The sequence below is a fragment of the Coenobita brevimanus genome, chromosome 107 (genome assembly GCF_032717465.1).
Source record: "Coenobita brevimanus isolate Jiangsu-jjx chromosome 107, ASM3271746v2, whole genome shotgun sequence".
NCBI lineage: Eukaryota > Metazoa > Arthropoda > Malacostraca > Decapoda > Coenobitidae > Coenobita > Coenobita brevimanus.
The window spans coordinates 26,950,988-26,971,098 of NC_137060.1; the positions used below are offsets into that span (position 1 = coordinate 26,950,988).

The window sequence follows — 20,111 nt, forward strand, 5'->3', positions numbered from 1 at the left end:
GTCATAATACAACATAATGTTGTTGATAATACAGACTTACATGTGTGAAACAAAGAACCCTGCCTCTCAACACACAATGCAACTCGATATATATTCTACAGGTGACGCAATTCATTAGATAAAAAAATATATATCTCCCTCAACGTATTGGTGTTTCCGGCTAGCGTTACACGCATACAGGCATCCTAACCTGATCTGAGGGACATCTGAAGTTGGTGCTGGTAGTGTGTCCTTTCATATATTCGCACCCTGTTTGTTCATACCTAACACATACACAAACTCTGACACATACAGGCACACCCACTAAAATATAGCAATTACCACTTGCATCTCTCACTACGAACACCCCTTCTCCATTCGAAATTTGTAATCACGAAGAAAGTTAATTCTGGTTACTACTCCCTCTGAGAAGGTCTGGTCTTGCAGTGGGACCTTAAACGGAATATTGAACCTACACACTAACCTAGTCTAGTGTCATCTTTCTTAATTATATCATCATCATCATCTTTACTTTCCACTAAAACGGGGTAGATGAGGTGAAGTGTCATGAAATAAAAAGCACAAAACTAAGAGACCTATTATGTCTTAGGATGCAATGCCGTATTATCTATTTTTGTCTCGCTCCCCACTCCCATATCGCTTACGACACGCATGGAGTATGTGGTTAGTTTTATTTTTCCTTCCTCCTTTTAAAATCTGAAATATATCTAAACGAACTTAAACAACCAATTCTATATTATTCACCCTAATCTATGCATGTTGAGGTTTAGGGTCAATGTTTGGGAGAAGGGCATAATAAAGAAATGATAGGCAGAGGATAAGCGGAGTAAGAGGTGCACGAAAAAAAACCACAGGCTACGTGGGAAAAAAAAAAAAAAAAAAAAAGGAAATTTCTTTTAAGCATCTTTACGCAAAAAAAAAAAAAAATGCTCGGTGGAGATGCAAGAGAACGTTGACGAAAGTGATGACAAAAATGACAGCGATGGTGATAATGATGATAATGCAATATGGCGGTAATGATACATCCTGGAGAGAGGGTGATGGATATTTGTTTAATGATGATAACAACTACTGATGCTGTAAGTGATGGGGATGAAGACAATAAAGTAGAAAAATACAAAAAAGTAAAAATAAACAACTCACCATATAAGTCCCATTCCTGTCGAAGCAAGTTCCTCCATTGAAGCATTCCTTGTCCCCACACGGTACTGGCACGCCGTCTTTCTGGGGGGGTTCTGGGGTGGGGGGCACTTCGGGGGGGGTGGGAGGGGCGACGGAGGGGGTAGGAGGGGTGGGAGGGGTGACAGAGGGGGTAGGAGGGATGGGAGAGACGGGGGTCGGGGGTATAGTTGTGGTGGGAGAAACTGTAGGCGTGGCTGGGGTAGGGGGCTCTGTGGGTGGAATGGTGGTGGGTGGGAGTGTAGGAGGGGCAGGAGAAGTGACAGGGGTAATGGGAGTGGTTACTGGGGGTGTAGTTTTAGTGGGGGTAGTGGTAGGCTCAGTGGTAAGGGCGGGGGCAGTGGTTGTGGGAGGGGTGGGAGTGGTGGGGATTACCGTGGGGGAGGTTAAGGTATCGGGTATTAAGGTGGGAATGGTTGTAATGTCAGTGGGAAGAGTGTAGATATCAGGGGTCACTGTGGGAGAGGCATCAGGTATTGCTGTGGGAGGGCGAGGGGTGACAGGTACTAACGTGGGGACAGGTGTACGTTCAGTGACAGGTGTGTAGGTGTATGGAGTGGGAGAAGGAAGAGTGATGGGAGGAAAGGGATATATGTCAGTAGGAACAGGGGAAGTGGGAGGGGCAGGTGTGAGGGTGGGAGGGGTGGTGACGACAGGTGTGAGGTCAGGCAGCAGGCGGGTTGTAACGTAGTCAGGCAGAACAGTGGCACTTGGCGTTAGGTCCCCTTCTGTGGGTACCTGGAATGTAGTGGGTAGGGGAGCTGGGGTGAGGCTACTGAGGAGAAAAGAGGGAGAAGGAGGGGTTGAAGCAGTGAAGTCTATAGCTGTGGCTGTGGCGGCTGTGGCTGGGGTGGTAGAAGCAGAAGTTGGAAGAAGCTGGTCATCGGTCGCTGTTGTTGTCGTTGTGGCATTTTCAAAGACCTCATAACTATCTGTCGTGACCGCGGGAAGAAAATCAGTCGTTCCAGGGCTATCAGTTGTTGGCTCTTCCCCTATGATTGTTGTCACTACTATATCTGTTGAAATTTCAGGAAGCGATGTCTCTGTTATAAAGTCCGCAGTAGGTGGTATTTCCGAGGTGAAATACTCTGGCCTGGTAACATCTGTGGTTATCTGTTCATCTGGTTTTCCTGGAATGGTGGTTATTTGTTCAACTGGTTTTCCTGGTGTGGTGGTTGTCTCTATGTCTGTGGTTGTTTGTTCAACTGGTTTTCCTGGTGTAGTGGTTGTTTCTATGTCTGTGGTTGTTTGTTCAATTGGTTTTCCTGGTGTGGTGGTTGTCTCTATGTCTGTGGTTGTTTGTTCAATTGGTTTTCCTGGTGTGGTGGTTGTCTCTATGTCTGTGGTTGTTTGTTCAATTGGCTTTCCTGGTGTGGTGGTTGTCTCTATGTCTGTGGTTGTTTGTTCAATTGGTTTTCCTGGTGTGGTGGTTGTCTCTATGTCTGTGGTTGTTTGTTCAATTGGTTTTCCTGCTGTGGAGGTTGTCTGTGAGTCTGGCGTTGTCTGATCATCTGGTTTTGCTGGTGTGGTGGCTGTCTGTAGGTCTGTGGTTGTATGTTCGGTTGGTTTTCCTGGTGTGGTGGCTGACTGCATGTGTGTGGTTGTCTGGTCATCTGGTTTTGCTGGTGTGGTTGTTGTCTGGTCATCTGGTTTTGCTGGTGTGGTTGTTGTCTGGTCATCTGGTTTTGCTGATGTAGTTGTCTGGTCATCTGGTTTTGCTGGTGTGGTGGCTGTCTGGTCGTCTGGTTTTGCTGGTGTGGTGGTTGTCTGGTCATCTAGTTTTGCTGGTGTGATGGTTGTCTGGTCGTCTGGTTTTGCTGGGGTGGTGGCTGTCTGGTCATCTGGTTTTGCTAGTGTGGTGGCTGTCTGGTCGTCTGGTTTTGCTGGTGTGGTGGTTGTCTGGTCGTCTGGTTTTGCTGGGGTGGTGGCTGTCTGGTCATCTGGTTTTGCTGGTGTGGTGGCTGTCTGGTCGTCTGGTTTTGCTGGTGTGGTGGTTGTCTGGTCGTCTGGTTTTGCTGGGGTGGTGGTTGTCTGGTCATCTAGTTTTGCTGGTGTGGTGGTTGTCTGGTCGTCTGGTTTTGCTGGGGTGGTGGCTGTCTGCACATGTGTGGTGTCCGGGGTAAATGCAACCACCGTAGAGGTCTCAGGAGAGGGTGTTTGGGTCACGGTGACATCATAACTTGTGGCTGTGGCGGAAGGTGTTGTGTCGATACTTGGCACATCAGTAGCATAAGGGAATGTGGCGTCTGTGGTAAGATCAGCTAAAGTGGACGAAACAATGTAGGTTCCAGTTTCAACGTCCGCAGTAGGAAGACCAAGTGTGGATGTAGAGAGAACTGATGTTGTCAACTCAGGAGCAGTGACTGGAGTAGGAGTGGATACGGAAGGCACAGCAGATGTTGAAGTTAGAGGTGTGGATGTGGGAGGCAATGGGGTGGACATCTTACTTGTCTGTCCCGTCACTCTATCATCAGTCTCTGTCACAGACTCGGCTGTCTCTGTGGGATATTTTGGTGTGGTCAGGGCTCTACCGGTTGGCCATTCCTTTGGTTCCCTGTATTCTTCTGTGGCTGCAGTGGTGGTCTGTGCAAACTCTCGTGTTGTCCCTGTAACTCCTTCCGTCAGGTCTGTGGCAGTGGTGGTTAATTCTCCTTGTAATATGGTCGTAAGTACACCTTCCAGGGTGTGGTCTGTGGTTTCTGGGGTAACTTTTGCTCCAATAGTACTCGCTTTGTCCTCAAAAGCAGTAGAATCAGTCTCCAGCTCATCAGGCGTCGTGGTGTATGTAATATTTACATAATCTTGTGTCGGATAAGTAGTTTTTATTAACAATGTTGTGGTTTCTGGGCTACTCGGCAAGTCTGTGGGAGTTTCTAATGTGGTTTCTGTTGATGGGCTGGTTGTGACCTCTCGGGGGACAGTGGAAACTGAGGTCCCTGTCGTAAAGGCAGATATGGAGGTGCTAACCTCTGGGGCATCTGTTGGCGTCTGTGGTTCACCTGTGTAGTCTAGGTCGCTTTCTGTGGTATCTGTAGCTGAGCTGGAAGGCGGAATGGCGGGGGTTGGGGGCAGACTAGCTAAAATTTCGTGCCCTGCCGTGTCATTCTCTGGCGGGGACGGAGTCGAGGTAGCAACTATGAGGCCTGGGGTGGTAGTGGCAGTAGGCTGAAGCGAACTAATGAGCACAGGGGTGGTAGTGGGAGCTACTGGAAGTGTTTCGGTACTTACGAGCTCTGGCACAAGTGATGGAGAGATGATTTCTGGTGAGGGGGTGATGACATATGGGCTTTCTAGTGGTAATGTTGGGGTGACGAATATCTCAGACGTGAACACGGGTGTAAGGTATATCGCCTCTGAGGTCAGGAAGGGCGAGGAAGGAGGGGCTGGAAGCACTGGTGTTGGCTGGATGGGAAGGAAGTCACTTGTTTCTACAGATGGGGCGATGGTTGTGGTTGGCGACTCAAAAAACACACTGGTAGGATAAGGCACTGAGGTAATGGTGGCAGTGGGTCGTATTTTGGCACTGATCACAGCAGTTGGGGTGAGGAGGACGTCCGTGGTGGTGGCAGTTGGCAAGCCCACACTCGGGGTCAGAACGTCACTTGGGAACACATCAAAGGTGGAGGTATCAACTATAACTGTAAATATGACACCAGTAGGTGAGGGAGATATACCCACTGGAGGGATATCGGTCAGAGGGACATCCGTACGAGGGATGTCTGAAGGTGTGATGTCCGTCACAGCAATCTCAGTCGGAGGAAGGAATGGCCCTCTCCCTGGCGGGAGGACAGGCTGGTAGGGCTTGTGTCTGAACCAGTAGGGGAGGGGACGACAAACCTTTCCCCCACGACTGCTAGTGACACACTGGCACAGCTCACCTGACGTGGTGGGAGGGCAGAGGCACTTGTAGCTATCCACTCCATCCACACACACCCCGCCATTCATACACCTGGAAGAGGGAGGGATACCAAAATCGACATAAAAACCATTACCATTAACACCACAATGATGATGATGATCATCATCAATTTTAATTTCTCATCCTAACTTAACCTATTCAGCATGTATTTTGTAACAGTTCCATTTCCACTGCTCTCACTCCTGACTTTTCAGACCCTCATTCTACACTAAAGTCTCAGACCAATACATTAATCTGCCATCGAGCAGGTTTTTAGCAGCCTCTGTACTCAGTTCTCTATTTTGTATCACGGCCTTCATTGCACTAACCACTCTTTTTCTTTTCTTTCTTTTCTTTTCTTTTTTTTTAAGTTACTCTTATCTCCACTTCCACTACAAATTCACCTCCTTTCTAACACAGCACTGAAGTGGCCTACTTAATTCTTCTGCCAAGCCGCCTCACTCCAATTTACAGCTCATCATGCACACAGATTTACAAAACCTCTCTCTCTCTCTCTCTGCTGTGCTATTCTTTTCGCCTACTTCTGTGACTAAAATGCTGTAAGTATTAGTGTTCAGGACGGACCACCACGTAGGAACAAAGGGTTCTGTATATCGATGAAACTCTCTCTCTCTCTCTCTCTCTCTCTCCTACTAACCTGGGTGCGTAAGGCTCACAGTCATTATATTGGTCTTGGCAATGTGACCCATGGTAGTCAGGCACACAGTAGCAGGTGGCGTTGCTGTCCTCCATGACACACAGAGCACCGTTCTCACAAGGGCTCGACTCACAGAACACCACCGTATTCTCACAGACGGGGCCCGTGAACCCTGGCGAGGAGGTACGAAGATGGGTGATTAGAAGTGGGTCACTTAATTAGCCAATCAGTTCAAGTGGCTCGGTCATTTATCAGATAATTTATCATTCAATTCAGGTGATACGCAGGTGGATGGACAGATATAGGTCAGTCAGTTTGCCACTTAATTTATCTGTCCATTTGGTACGCTGATGGATTATCAGAAGTGGCTCAGTCACTTTACCACTCATTTTAGATGGTACGCAGATGGATGATTTGAAGAGGCTCAGTCAATTTAGGTGGCAACAGAAGGATGATTACAGGTGGCTCATTTATCTGTCAGTTCAGACGCAGAGGATGTTTATAAATGTATCGGGTCAATTAAACAGTCAATCTATCAGTCATTTCGGTACGCAGATGCTGGACAAACAAAAGTGGCTCATCTTAGACTTGGACTCAGTTTAGTTGTGGCTAAACTTCCTACTTTCAGGCTGTACCACTCATACGATAATACCGTACCTGTCTGAGTCGATGATAGCCAGCCTTCCTATAATAAAAATCTGAGGTGGATCGTCTATTAAATGAGCCACTCGTATTAGTGAGTAGTACAGTATAATTAATTAATAAAAGTGATCACACACACACACACACACACACACACACACACACACACACACACACACACACACAAAATGACATCATTCCGAGATGGAGCACCTACCGAACTGGCAAGCACAGGCGAAGCTCCCTGGCGTGTTGATGCAAATGGCGGAGTTGAAGCAAGGCGTATACAGACACTCATCCTCGTCCATCTCACACCTCCTGCCACGCCACCCTGGTTTAACGAGGAGGATATATGTGTGATTATTCTGATACATTAATGGAAAGAGGGAATGAGAAGAAAAATGGTCGATTGTTTTGATACACTGACAGAAAGAGGAAATACTGATTATACCTGACATGTTACTGAGAGCAAAGCGAGAGAGAGAGAGAGAGAGAGAGAGAGAGAGAGAGAGAGAGAGAGAGAATTATTTGGTGCCATGACCGTATAAACTCACTATGAAATCTCCTACAGCAAAGAGAATAGGGAGTAATGTATTGCAAAGAGTATATGGCGTCATGTCCCCTGTACCTGGCTGACAGAGGCACGAGAACGCGAGACCAGGTCCATCCACACACACCCCTCTGTTGAGACACCGGGGCGCGCTACCCAACCACGCTGCCGTAGAGTTGCACACGCTCACGTCCACCTCACAGTTCACACCTGCGCAACACCGTATAACAACACACTCAACAATTTGCAACATTATGGTCACTTTAACTTGGTCTAAAACTGCTACCTATCTGGCCAAATCTGCTATCTCTCTATCTTGAATGCTGAGATATAACATAAAAATAACACAATCATATAGGGCTATACTCTGTTCACTCTAATTTGGTCTCAATTTCTATCTCTAGCTTGGTTACTGGACCTGAACAAGAGACTGACACTAGAATATGGTTACAGTCACAAAGAAGTGCTATGAAAAGGATGCCAAGATACTGACTGAAGGCACACACAAGAACTTAATAGTGATGGTCAAAGGGAGAGATTTAACCTGTTGTCTTAAGGTGCACGAGATCGAGTTAACGCTGGGGTATGAAACGATTTGGGGATCTGAATTTTGCTACAACAACAAGTCACAAAAATATTCCCGTTATTATCATTACGCCAGCTCTGAATGAGACAACTCTAGCATGTACTCATTATGGGTGATGGATATTAGTACCAATGTGACGATAGGTGTGGCATATTAAGGGTCTGTTGGACCTCAGGGAACGGAATATCTAGTGATCCCAGTCTATCCCCAAAGGTGGAAATAAAATGGTAAAACGCACTTGAGGGCTAAAAGTATGGAAACAACTCCTCCTCCTCCTCATACCATTACTACTACTACTACTACTACTAATAATAATAATAATAATAATACTCGGACATCTTACATCCGGGTAGTGGGTAAAGCAGTGTTGATAATCATGCGAAATATGGGGGAGGTAAGCTGGTTATTGAAGAGGGGAGGTGAGGAAAGGCAAGGGGAGCTGAGGGCTGGCAGGGGGAGAGGAGAGTGAGGTTAAGGATTGGGTAGGGTAGGGTAGGGTAGGGTAGGGTAAGGTAAGGTAAGGGAAAGGAAGAAATGTGAGGAAAGGGAAAAGGAAGTGAAGGGAAGGTAGGGTTGAGGGGAGGGCAGGGAGGAGAAATGGATGAAAATGATAATAGGTAAGGTAACAGAGGGGAGGGAAGAGGGTGAAGGTAAAGGAAGAAAATGGGAGGGAAGGGAGGGGAAGGAAAGCGAAGGCAGGGTAAGACTGGGGGGAGATGTATTCGTATTAAGGGAAGGGACGGACGTTAAATTAAGGCAAGGGAAGGGAAGGAGGGACAGACAACGAGGGAGAAGAGGGGAGGCAACTTACTGAGGGGAAGGGAGAGAAGAGGTAATTTAACGAGTGTTGCAAACAGAAAACGAAGAAAAAAAACACTTTCTATCTATCTATCTATCTATTGCCAGACGCCTCAATCCCGTTTGGGGTGGCCACAAACAAATCGCCTCCACGTCACCCTGTCCCCTGCCATTTCACTGCCCTGCTCCCAACTCACACCATTATACTAAACGGCAAATTTCATACACAAAAACTGTGCGAACCTAACAGACTAATAAAAACCAAGGGTAAGGCAAAGGGAGAGCAAGTTCAGCCAGTGCCCTTGGAGAGAGAGAGAGAGAGAGAGAGAGAGAGAGAGAAACACTGGTGGAGAGGGCCGGAAGGGGATGGCACACGAAGCAAGTGCAATGATGGAAAAAATTGGCCGCTACACAACAAATTTACGGCCGCTGGGAGAGGACACTTACATGAGTCACTGGCAGAAAGGCGGATTCAGTTAACACCCCCTGAGTAGCTCATGTGCAAATATTTCCTACAAAGGCACGAAAATTAGGTTACAAATAAATATAAGTTAAATGAGGCATAATTACGCATCCGGACTGGTACCAAAGCAACAAGAACATCATAAGAAAATAATTAAAACTGACAATTTCCTTCGAGCATTCCGTCCTGCCTTCCATATTTCTCCTCCCGCTCCAAAAAACACAGTATCCTTCCTCCCATACTCTTTTGCTGTGTACTTCATCTTCCTGTACTCTTTTGCTGTGTACTTCATCTTCCTATACTCTTTTGCTGTGTACTTCATCTTCCCATACTCTTTTGCTGTGTACTTCATCATTCCATACTCTTTTGCTGTGTACTTCATCTTCCCATACTCTTTTGCTGTGTACTTCATCTTCCTATACTCTTTTGCTGTGTACTTCATCTTCCCATATTCTTTTGCTGTGTACTTCATCATTCCATACTCTTTTGCTGTGTATTTCATCATTCCATACTCTTTTGCTGTGTACTTCATCATTCCATACTCTTTTGCTGTGTACTTCATCTTCCCATACTCTTTTGCTGTGTACTTCATCTTCCCATACTCTTTTGCTATGTACTTCATCTTCCCATACTCTTTTGCTGTGTGCTTCATCTTCCCATACTCTTTTGCTGTGTACTTCATCTTCCTATACTCTTTTGCTGTGTACTTCATCTTCCCATATTCTTTTGCTGTGTACTTCATCATTCCATACTCTTTTGCTGTGTACTTCATCTTCCCATATTCTTTTGCTGTGTACTTCATCATTCCATACTCTTTTGCTGTGTACTTCATCTTCCCATATTCTTTTGCTGTGTACTTCATCATTCCATACTCTTTTGCTGTGTACTTCATCATTCCATACTCTTTTGCTGTGTACTTCATCATTCCTATACTCTTTTGCTGTGTACTTCATCTTCCTGTACTCTTTTGCTGTGTACTTCATCTTCCCATACTCTTTTGCTGTGTACTTCATCATTCCATACTCTTTTGCTGTGTACTTCATCATTCCATACTCTTTTGCTGTGTACTTCATCATTCCATACTCTTTTGCTGTGTACTTCATCATTCCATACTCTTTTGCTGTGTACTTCATCTTCCTGTACTCTTTTGCTGTGTACTTCATCTTCCCATACTCTTTTGCTGTGTACTTCATCATTCCATACTCTTTTGCTGTGTACTTCATCATTCCATACTCTTTTGCTGTGTACTTCATCATTCCATACTCTTTTGCTGTGTACTTCATCATTCCATACTCTTTTGCTGTGTACTTCATCTTCCTGTACTCTTTTGCTGTGTACTTCATCTTCCTATACTCTTTTGCTGTGTACTTCATCTTCCCATACTCTTTTGCTGTGTACTTCATCATTCCATACTCTTTTGCTGTGTACTTCATCTTCCCATACTCTTTTGCTGTGTACTTCATCTTCCTATACTCTTTTGCTGTGTACTTCATCTTCCCATATTCTTTTGCTGTGTACTTCATCATTCCATACTCTTTTGCTGTGTATTTCATCATTCCATACTCTTTTGCTGTGTACTTCATCATTCCATACTCTTTTGCTGTGTACTTCATCTTCCCATACTCTTTTGCTGTGTACTTCATCTTCCTATACTCTTTTGCTGTGTACTTCATCTTCCCATATTCTTTTGCTGTGTACTTCATCATTCCATACTCTTTTGCTGTGTATTTCATCATTCCATACTCTTTTGCTGTGTACTTCATCATTCCATACTCTTTTGCTGTGTACTTCATCTTCCTATACTCTTTTGCTGTGTACTTCATCTTCCCATACTCTTTTGCTGTGTACTTCATCTTCCCATACTCTTTTGCTGTGTGCTTCATCTTCCCATACTCTTTTGCTGTGTACTTCATCTTCCTATACTCTTTTGCTGTGTACTTCATCTTCCCATATTCTTTTGCTGTGTACTTCATCATTCCATACTCTTTTGCTGTGTATTTCATCATTCCATACTCTTTTGCTGTGTACTTCATCATTCCATACTCTTTTGCTGTGTACTTCATCTTCCCATACTCTTTTGCTGTGTGCTTCATCTTCCCATACTCTTTTGCTGTGTACTTCATCTTCCCATACTCTTTTGCTGTGTGCTTCATCTTCCCATACTCTTTTGCTGTTGCTGTATGCTTCATCTTCCCATACTCTTTTGCTGTGTGCTTCCTCCTCCAATCAAATAAAAGCAGCTTATGTAACACTTTCCATCGCATTCTGGAAATATGTGGCTGTGAAATTTTGTTAAGGGCTGCTCTTCCTTAGCTCCATTTCACGTGCGATTCAGCCATTCCACCTTCTGCAACACCTCACGCCGTCCTCCCTCATGCACACACAATGAGGACGCCTTTTCTTTGATTTTATTGTGGATTCAGCTAGATATTTTCATTTACCACATCTATTAGTTTATCTGTTAATCTATCTATTTACCTACCTATCTATCTGTTTATTTACCTACCTGCCTGCCTATCTATCTATCTATCTGTCTGTCTATTTACATACTTACCTATCTATTTATCAATGTCTATCTACGTATCTATCTATCCACTTATCAATCTCTCTACCTACCTACCTATCTATCTATTTATTTATCTACACACACACACCCTCACCTGTATACCCCGGCAGACAGGAGCACACGTATCTATTCCTCAGGTCCATGCACGTGCCGTTGTTTTGACACGGGTTGCTCTGACACTCGTCCACCTCTCGCTCGCAGTACTGTCCTGAGGGGGACGTAGAAGAGTACGTGGGTAGATGAGTACGTGGGAAGATGAGTGGGTGGGTATGTGGGTAGATGGGGAGGTGAATATGTGGGCAGGTGGGTGGGTAGGTGGGTGTGTGGATGGAGAGGTGGGGAGGCAGATGGGGAGTGGTAGATGAGTGGCTTGGAAAGTGGGTTTATCGGGGGGTGAGTATGTGGGTGGGTTGATGGGAATTGTGGGTTGTTAGGTGGGTAGATGGAAGGTAAATAGGTAGGTTGCTGAGTAGGTGAATGTGAAGATGGGTAAGAAAGCTGGTAGGAAAGTACATAGGCAGGTAGGTAGGTGGTTAGATAGTCGGCAAGTAGGTAGGTGGGTAGATGGCAGGTAAGTAGGAAGTTGGGTAAATGGTTGGTAAGTACGCAGGGGAGTAGACGGGTAGAAAGAAAGGTAGATGACATGAAACAAGACCTGCAAAGCAAAATTACAGGATACACAAGAGAGAGAGAGAGAGAGAGAGAGAGAGAGAGAGAGAGAGAGAGAGAGAGAGAGAGAGAGAGAGAGAGAGAGTGAGAGAATGGAAGCACAATGACGTACACAAGATCATACACAGGATATCGGGGAGGATGATTTGGGTTGACATGACGGAAAAGAACAGGAGGGTAGGGCGATACACAGACAGACAGATAGACAGATAAACAGACAGACAGCTAGACAGAGAAAGACAGATAGACAGATAGATAGAAACAGCGATACAAATAGATACAGGGATTCCATTTGGCGATAGACAGAAATTCTTTAACGATACATATATATTGGCCAATAGACAGAGATACAAAGTGATACAGGGATTCCAATGAGCGATAGATAAATAGAGAATCCCCGCCAACTGATACACAGATAGATACATAATTTCACGATATATATAAAAATACAGCGATCCTCCATTTAGCACAGGAATACAGATTAATACAGAGAACACAAAAAGCTTATCAGTTTGCGAGACTTTTTGTAGCGAATGGGGTAATAAATTTTTATATTACCTGTAGTTTGAAAAATTAAGAATAAAATCGTCTGGCTACAGCATGGAAAAAATTAAAATACATCGTTGGACTGAAGGGGTTGGCTGAAAAAATCGTCCGGAGGTGGATAGGGCTAAATAAATCCAGCGCCATTGTAGAGGCGATAAATGAATAAAAAAATAAATAAATAAATAAATAAAAATCTGAAAGGGAAAATTAAATATCGCAAATAAACAAATGCAAAAACATCTCGATTTTAAAAATATTTCGGTGACGTCATCGCTTTTGAGTGGTAGATTTTTTCATATTAATTTTTACAGGCGATTACATGATCCTGAATGGAAGATTTTTAGTATATTATTTTCTTCTCTTGGTGACATTAATTTCTGAGTTTTTTTTTTTATGTTAATTTTGTCTAGAGATGACATCGGTTTTGAGCAGCAGTTTTTTTTTTTTCTAATTAATTTTTCCTGGTGATGTTCCAAGTACTTACTTAAAAAGGATTTCCTTTGACGACCTGAAGAAAACTGATGTGTGTTGGGGCAGAGGACAGGGAGATGGGAACGTATGAACAGGATGTGCTCTGTCTCTCTCTCTTTCTCTCTCTCTCTCTCTCTCTCACACACACACACACACAACACACACGCACACTAATGACGGGAGGGGGGAGGTGAGGGGGAGGAAGGGGGAAGAGGGAAGATGATAGGTCTGACGGGGAGAGAAAGGCAAGGCTATGGAAGGTGCGTGAGAGAGAGAGAGAGAGAGAGAGAGAGAGAGAGAGAGAGAGAGAGAGAGAGAGAGAGAGAGAGAGAGACTGATAGTGAATTCCTTTAACTTCTAAGCCTCCCTCTCTCTCTCTCTCTCTCTCTCTAACCACACATTCCAAAACTTCTTATCAATTCGCAAAACAAACCCTCTAGGAAACAATCTCCCTCTCTCTCTCTCTCTCTCTCTCATTAGCCCGAGGGGAACACGAGAGGAAAGGGGAAGGGAGAGGGAGGCGAGAATAAAGAAGGATAAATAAAAATAAATAAAGGGAGAGAGAAAGGGAGATGAGGGGAAAATATAGGAAGTCGAGAGATAATGATAGTAAATGGAGATAATGAGGGAAGGGAGAGAGAGAGAGAGACAACGAAAAATAGAAAGGAAGAAGGAGTGAGAAATATAAGAATAAGACAAAGGAAAGAAAGAAGAAGAAAGAAGGAAAAAACAAAGAAGGAAGGAAGGATAGGAAGAAAAAAAAGGAAAGAATGAAAGAAAGGGAGAAAGAAATATGAAAGACAAAGAAGGAAAGAAAAGAAGATTGAAAGGAAAAAAGAAAGAAGGGGAGAAGCAAAGGAAAAAACAAATAAGAAAAACAAAGAAAAAGGAAAGAAAACTGAAAGGGAAAAGAAGAAGAAAATCAAAGAAGAAAAGAAAGACAAAGAATGAAAGAAAAGAGAAAGAAGAGAGGAAGAGAGCATGGAAGAGAAGAAAGAAGAAAGCGACAAAAGAATGAAAGACAAAAGGAAGAGAGAAAGAAGAGAGGAAGAAAAACACGGCAAAGGCAGGATGCGAGAGTTAAATAAGATAAAAAATAATTACCAGGATATCAATAAAAAATAAACAGGAGAGAAAACGGATGGAATAAACCGTACACGTAAATTAAATAAAAAAAAAATAACTATATATAAAGGTGGAAGAAAGGAATATTAGTAAAGGAAGAAGATAAATACGAGTAAGAGGGGAAAGATTGGAAGAAAGAAAATGTGAAAAATAAAGAAAATGGGATGAGGGGAAGAGAGGAAGAAAATAAAATGGAGAGGGAAGACAAGAAATATATATGAAGAAAGGTCAATAATACAAGATGGGATACAGAATAAAAAATAACTGACTAATTAGCGAATAGATGAGAGAGAAGGGAAGAGGATGCATGGGAGAAGAGATGATAAAAGAATAAATGAATGACAAAAGGGAGAATAAATGAGAAAGAGATAATAAGAGAAAGAGTAAATGAAAAGGGAGAGGAAGAGTGAGGGAGACATATAGGAAAAAAGAGGAGGTGCATTAGTCGTTGCTCTTGTAGTAATAGTAGTAGTCGTTGTTGTTGTTGTTGTTGTGGCTGTTAGTTTTTTGTTACTGCTATTGTTGTTGTTATTAAGTTCTTGTGATGTAAACCAGGTGGACCAAAGGAAAGTAAAGGAGAGAGAGTAAAGGAGAACAATAACTAAGAAGAATACCTGATAAAGACGGAAATATAAATGAAAATAAAAAAATAAATAAATACAGAAAACAGAAATAGGGAAACGAGAGAAATGACAAGAGGGAATATATTATTAGAGGAAAATAATGAATGGAAAATTATAATGGAAATAAGTAAATAAATAAATACATGGATACATAACAGAGCCTAGACGTGCGGAAGGAAAGGGAATATATGACTGGAATGTGTGTGTGTGTGTGTGTGTGTGTGTGTGTGTGTGTGTGTGTGTGTGTGTGTGTGTGTGTGTGTGTGTGACTCAGGTCTGACATTTCCACAATACAGGAAACACAACGAACCGCCATTGTGGTTTTTCTCCCTTACCTCCACACAAGCACTCTCTCTCTCTCTCTCTCTCTCTCTCTCTCTCTTAGGCCCTTCGTCTTCTCTCTTTTCTAAGGTCCCATCCATTCTTTTTCCTTTGCTTCTCTCTCTCTCTCTCTCTCTCTCTCTCTCTCTCTCTCTCTCTCTCTCTCTCTCTCTCTCTCCAGCCTCCCGTCTGTTATCACCGCTACTCAAACGTTCACTCCTTCCAGGGAAAAGTCATATCTTACCTACTTTAGTTTATATTCTACTACTACTACTTCAGCTACTACTGCCGCTACTATTACTACCACCACTACTACTACTGTTATATCTATACGGTTATAATCTGATTCTTTTTTTTTTTACAGGACGGGTTATGTCTCTCCCATTAACTCATTCTATTTCATAATTCTTTCCTAAGTTAAATATACTCATCCGGCTGAAGTAAGAACACAATACAAAGGACGGCATCGTAGTGAAAGGGTTACGTTCCTTGATTACGCCAGGTGTTACAGAGTGGCTGACCGTTGAGTGAAAAGTGGTAGTAGTAGTGGTGGTCGTAGTAATGGTGGTAGTAGTAGTAGCAAAGGTTGTTGTAGTAGTAGTGGCAATAACACCGAGCTCATATAAAAACATGAACCTGGTGGACTGCTGGCTTGATACGGTGTTCAGGCGTCCACCATTCTCCTTTCGGGGAATAGGGAAGTAAATAAGCGACGTTCGTATAATGAGGCAGTACAGCCGCCCGGTTATATCAGTGCCACCACACGAAGGCGGCCCTCCCCAGCATCACATAACAGGAATAACATAGCAACACGTCCTTGGGGGGAAGAGGGCACTGAAATCCCTAATAGACTCATTTCAGTATTTCATTCAGGCTAAACACGTGATTTACTCTTTATTTTATTTTATTTTATTTTTTGATGGGAAATGCAAAGACTGGGAGAAGAACAGTTTTATTTGGGTTGTTTTATATATGTCTTTCCCTTGTTTTTTTGATCTGTTGTTGTTCTTTAATAATATTTTCTTGTTAATCGTACGTCTCTCTCTCTCTCTCTCTCTCTCTCTCTCTCTCTCTCTCTCTCTCTCTCTCTCTCACACATCACGTGTTGTGTAACCATTTCCCCCTAAAAACGTTACTTACACACAAGTCTTAACCTCTTGCATTTTATTTCTCAACCATAACCTCAAGATTTCCATAGTAACCTCTGAGAGAGAGAGAGAGAGAGAGAGAGAGAGACTCCTCATCTTATCCTAGTTATCTTGTAGGTGGTGATGATGATGATGATGATATAGTTTTTTGAAGTATATAATTAACTCTTCCTTCTCTCCATCTAAATCTTCTGTTTTTACCAGCTATGATAGCGATGCTGGTACTGTTTCAGTCTGTGTGTGTTTGTGTCTGTTAACACGACAACTTCGCAACCGCTCAAGCTAATCATCACAAAATTTTACAGGTGAGTGTTAGGGATGAAAATCTCAGACGAGTTCGAAATTGGTGAAAGTAGGTCAAAGTCATGGTCATATTCCAAGCCGCGCTAGATACGTATCGGCTCGCGGCTGGTGTGATTCCGCCCTTGGGGCGGCCTCTAGTTATTACAGATCATTCATTTTCTAACCATTCTTCTAGTCTTTCATCTTATATACATCTTTTTTTTTTTTTATGCAACTTTGGACTTTGTATTTTTTACCTTCCTATTTCATCGTAATTCATATCACATTACCGTATCATATTCTCTCTCTCTCTCTCTCTCTCTCTCTCTCTCTCTCTCTCTATATATATATATATATATATATATATATATATATCTGATCATGTAATTCTATTTCGTCTACTTCTTTTCGATTTTTTTCCGTCTTTCCATTTTCTCTACTTCTGCTTTTCATCTATATTATTTTCTCTCTCCATTCATCTATTATTTCATCATATCTACTTATTCTTTTTATTACAATAAGAGAGAGAGAGAGAGAGAGGAAATCCTGTTTTGACAAGGTTCTACACTCTCTCCCCACTCTTGCAAACTCTCACTCACCCACTAAACACAACAAATACATATTAAAAATAAAGCAATTATTTAATTCATTCGTTTATCTGTGTACGTGGTTGGGTCGATAACTGAGGAAAAATGATAAATTAAAGCTACAAGTACTTCCTGAGAGAGAGAGAGAGAGAGAGAGAGAGAGAGAGAGAGAGAGAGAGAGAGAGAGAGAGAGAGAGAGAGAGAGAGAGAACTGCAAAATCTTGAATGGAGTTCGAGTTATGTTACATTCAACAGACTGAAGTATACACAGACAAAAAAAACTGGTTCTTTCACAACTTAAAATAACACATACGTACAAATATACAGGAAGTATTTCTTATGAATGACTATTACTCACTGCTCACACACACACGCACACACACACACACACACACACACACACACACACACACACACACACACACATGAATGTACAAAAATTCCTCACTGGTTCTCATTTACTGTTTATAACACACACACACACACACACACACACACACACACATAATTTCAAGCACTTACAATCTCACACCTCCACACTCTCTCCCTCTCTCTCTCTCTCTCTCTCTCACGAACTTAACTCGTTTTTTAATGTTATGGTCTACACGAATTTTTCTCCATTAAAAATCAGTCTCTCTCTCTCTCTCTCTCTCTCTCTCTCTCTCTCACCTGTAAATCCCGGGGGACACAAACACCTGAGGGCCGCTACAAGATCCACACACGTTCCACCATTCAGACAGGGTTGAGACCAGCATTCGTCCCAGTTGGTCTCACAGTGCAGGCCCGTCCACCCGTCCACGCAGAAACACTCATATCGGCTGCTGTGGGGTTAGAGAGGGGGTTTGTGGGGTTAGAGAGGGGGTTTGTGGGGTTAGAGAGGGGGGGTTGGGGTTAGGGAGGGGGTCTGTGGGGTTAGGGAGGGGGTTTGTGGGGTTAGAGAGGGGGTTTGTGGGGTCAGAGAGGGATTGACGGGGTCAGAGTGGGTTTACAGGACGGTATGGGGTTTGATGGGGTTCTCAGGTTCACGGTAGGGTTGACGGGGTTAGAGTGGGGGTTTATGGGGATACAGAGAGGGGTTCACTGGAGGGTTTATAGGGTTAGAGAGGTTTGTGGGGTCAGAGTGGGTTTACAGGGGGGTTTGTGGGGTTTGAGGGGGTTGGCAGGGTTAGAGTGGGGTTAGAGAGAGAGGTTGACACGAATGAGAACATCTCAATACACACCTCCCCTTCATATCACTGAGGCTCCGCAGTTCCTCTCCCTTTGCGATTTTTCCTGCTTATGCAAAATAAATCGCTCAGGAAGATGTGTCAAGTGTTAGGGTTTGATATTTTCTTGTACTTATTTCGTTACAATATCGACCTAATCTGCATCAACTTACAACAGGATACTGAGGTGTAGTATGAGGAATGAATCGCTATGGAAGTGATGTTACGGTATCTCCCTGACTTACCTGTTTAAACTATCGACGCAAACGCCATTGTTGCAGGGGCTACTTGCACATGACACGCCCCCCTCCACCACCCTCACCACCACCATCATCATCATCATCATCACCACCACCATCATTACCATCATCACCACCAGTACTCTCACAGCCATTGCTTAATCTGTGGTGAGAGAGAGAGAGAGAGAGAGAGAGAGAGAGAGAGAGAGAGAGAATTATTAAAATCTTCATTATATTAAAATTCCTTCATCACCACCATCATCACCATCACCACCACCAGCACGCTCACAGCCATCGCTTAGTCTGCGGGTGGTGATGAGAAAGCTAGAAATATCATCACATTTCTCCATATAATTAAAAAGCATCATTAAATCATCATCATTTCCTTCATCACCACCATCACCACCCTCACACTCACTGCTCAGTATGGAGATGATGAGATATAGTGTTAAAAGAATCGTTGAAATTCATCACTGCATCATAAAAATTTCCTTCACCATTATCATCATCATCATCATCATCACCAGTCATCTCACAGCCATCGCTTCGTCAGGGGTGGTGAAGACAGAGGTGAAGTGTTTGAAATATCATCACTAAAGCATAAAACATACATTCTTTGCCACTGTTAGTATCATCATCATCATTTTTACCACTATCATCATCATCATTATCATCACCATCACCACCTTTACCATTAACAATAACATCATCACTAACACGTTTGACACTATCATCATCATCATCCCTCCCTTCTCTTCAAACACACACACACACACACACACACACACACACACACACACACACACACACACACACCGCTCGCTGGCACAGTGGTAACGTTCTCGCTTGCCATCTGGTAGACGGGAGTTCGCGCCTCGCTCAGGTTGCGAAAAGTTTCACTGACGAAGTGGGTGGTTACTGTCCCCCTTGAACAAGGGGATGGGTGTGTGCGTGTGTGAAGGTTACAGCCTTGCCCTTAGATCGGACTATATGAGCTCTCAGCTCCCTTCCGGGAGGAAAAAGCTGACGATCACGACCATCAAGTGATCCTGACCGACCCGGTGAATTACATACACACATTCTCTCCTCATCCCCCCCCCCTCTCTCTCTCTCTCTCTTTCAGCAAGGACGAGGGCAGGAAAGAGCCAAATCTTCCCATCTCACTTACTCTTAAAATATATATCACAGTAAAAAGGGAAAACCTATCATGGGATTTTTTTCCTATTTTCTTTTTTCTTTCTTTCTTTCTTTCCTTTTTTTCAAAAGTGACGAAAGAAGAATGCAAAAATTTCCCACGTATCGTCTTACTGCTCATCAACATCTGACTTACACGAGGGAAGTAATCTAAAGTCTGCTATATTGTTTTCACTTTAAGCTGGTCCAGCTTTTAGTAATTTTGATGATAATGATGAAAATGATGACGACGATAATGATAATGACGATGATGATGATGATACTAATGATAATGACAGTGATGATGCAGCTTCTTTCACGTAACCCAGTGACAGAAAACAATCCTACGGCTCTACATTCTATCCACGGCACTTCTTCCTGA

The 20,111-nt window shown here is 43.3% G+C and overlaps 1 protein-coding gene across 1 annotated transcript in view; it reads right to left on the reverse strand.

Annotated features, from left to right (window-relative positions):
* The window catches only part of LOC145416755 (uncharacterized), a 44,448-nt gene extending 25,737 nt beyond the window's left edge, over positions 1–18,711 (reverse strand). The window contains exons 1-7 of the mRNA XM_080285679.1: positions 18,563–18,711; positions 17,782–17,933; positions 11,435–11,548; positions 7,006–7,137; positions 6,595–6,708; positions 5,736–5,907; positions 1,366–5,128 (exon numbers count right to left, since the gene is read on the reverse strand). Coding sequence (XP_080141805.1) covers positions 1,366–5,128; positions 5,736–5,907; positions 6,595–6,708; positions 7,006–7,137; positions 11,435–11,548; positions 17,782–17,933; positions 18,563–18,711 — 4,596 coding nt within the window. The remainder of the gene's footprint in view (positions 1–1,365; positions 5,129–5,735; positions 5,908–6,594; positions 6,709–7,005; positions 7,138–11,434; positions 11,549–17,781; positions 17,934–18,562) is intronic.
* Positions 18,712–20,111: the final 1,400 nt, after the last annotated feature.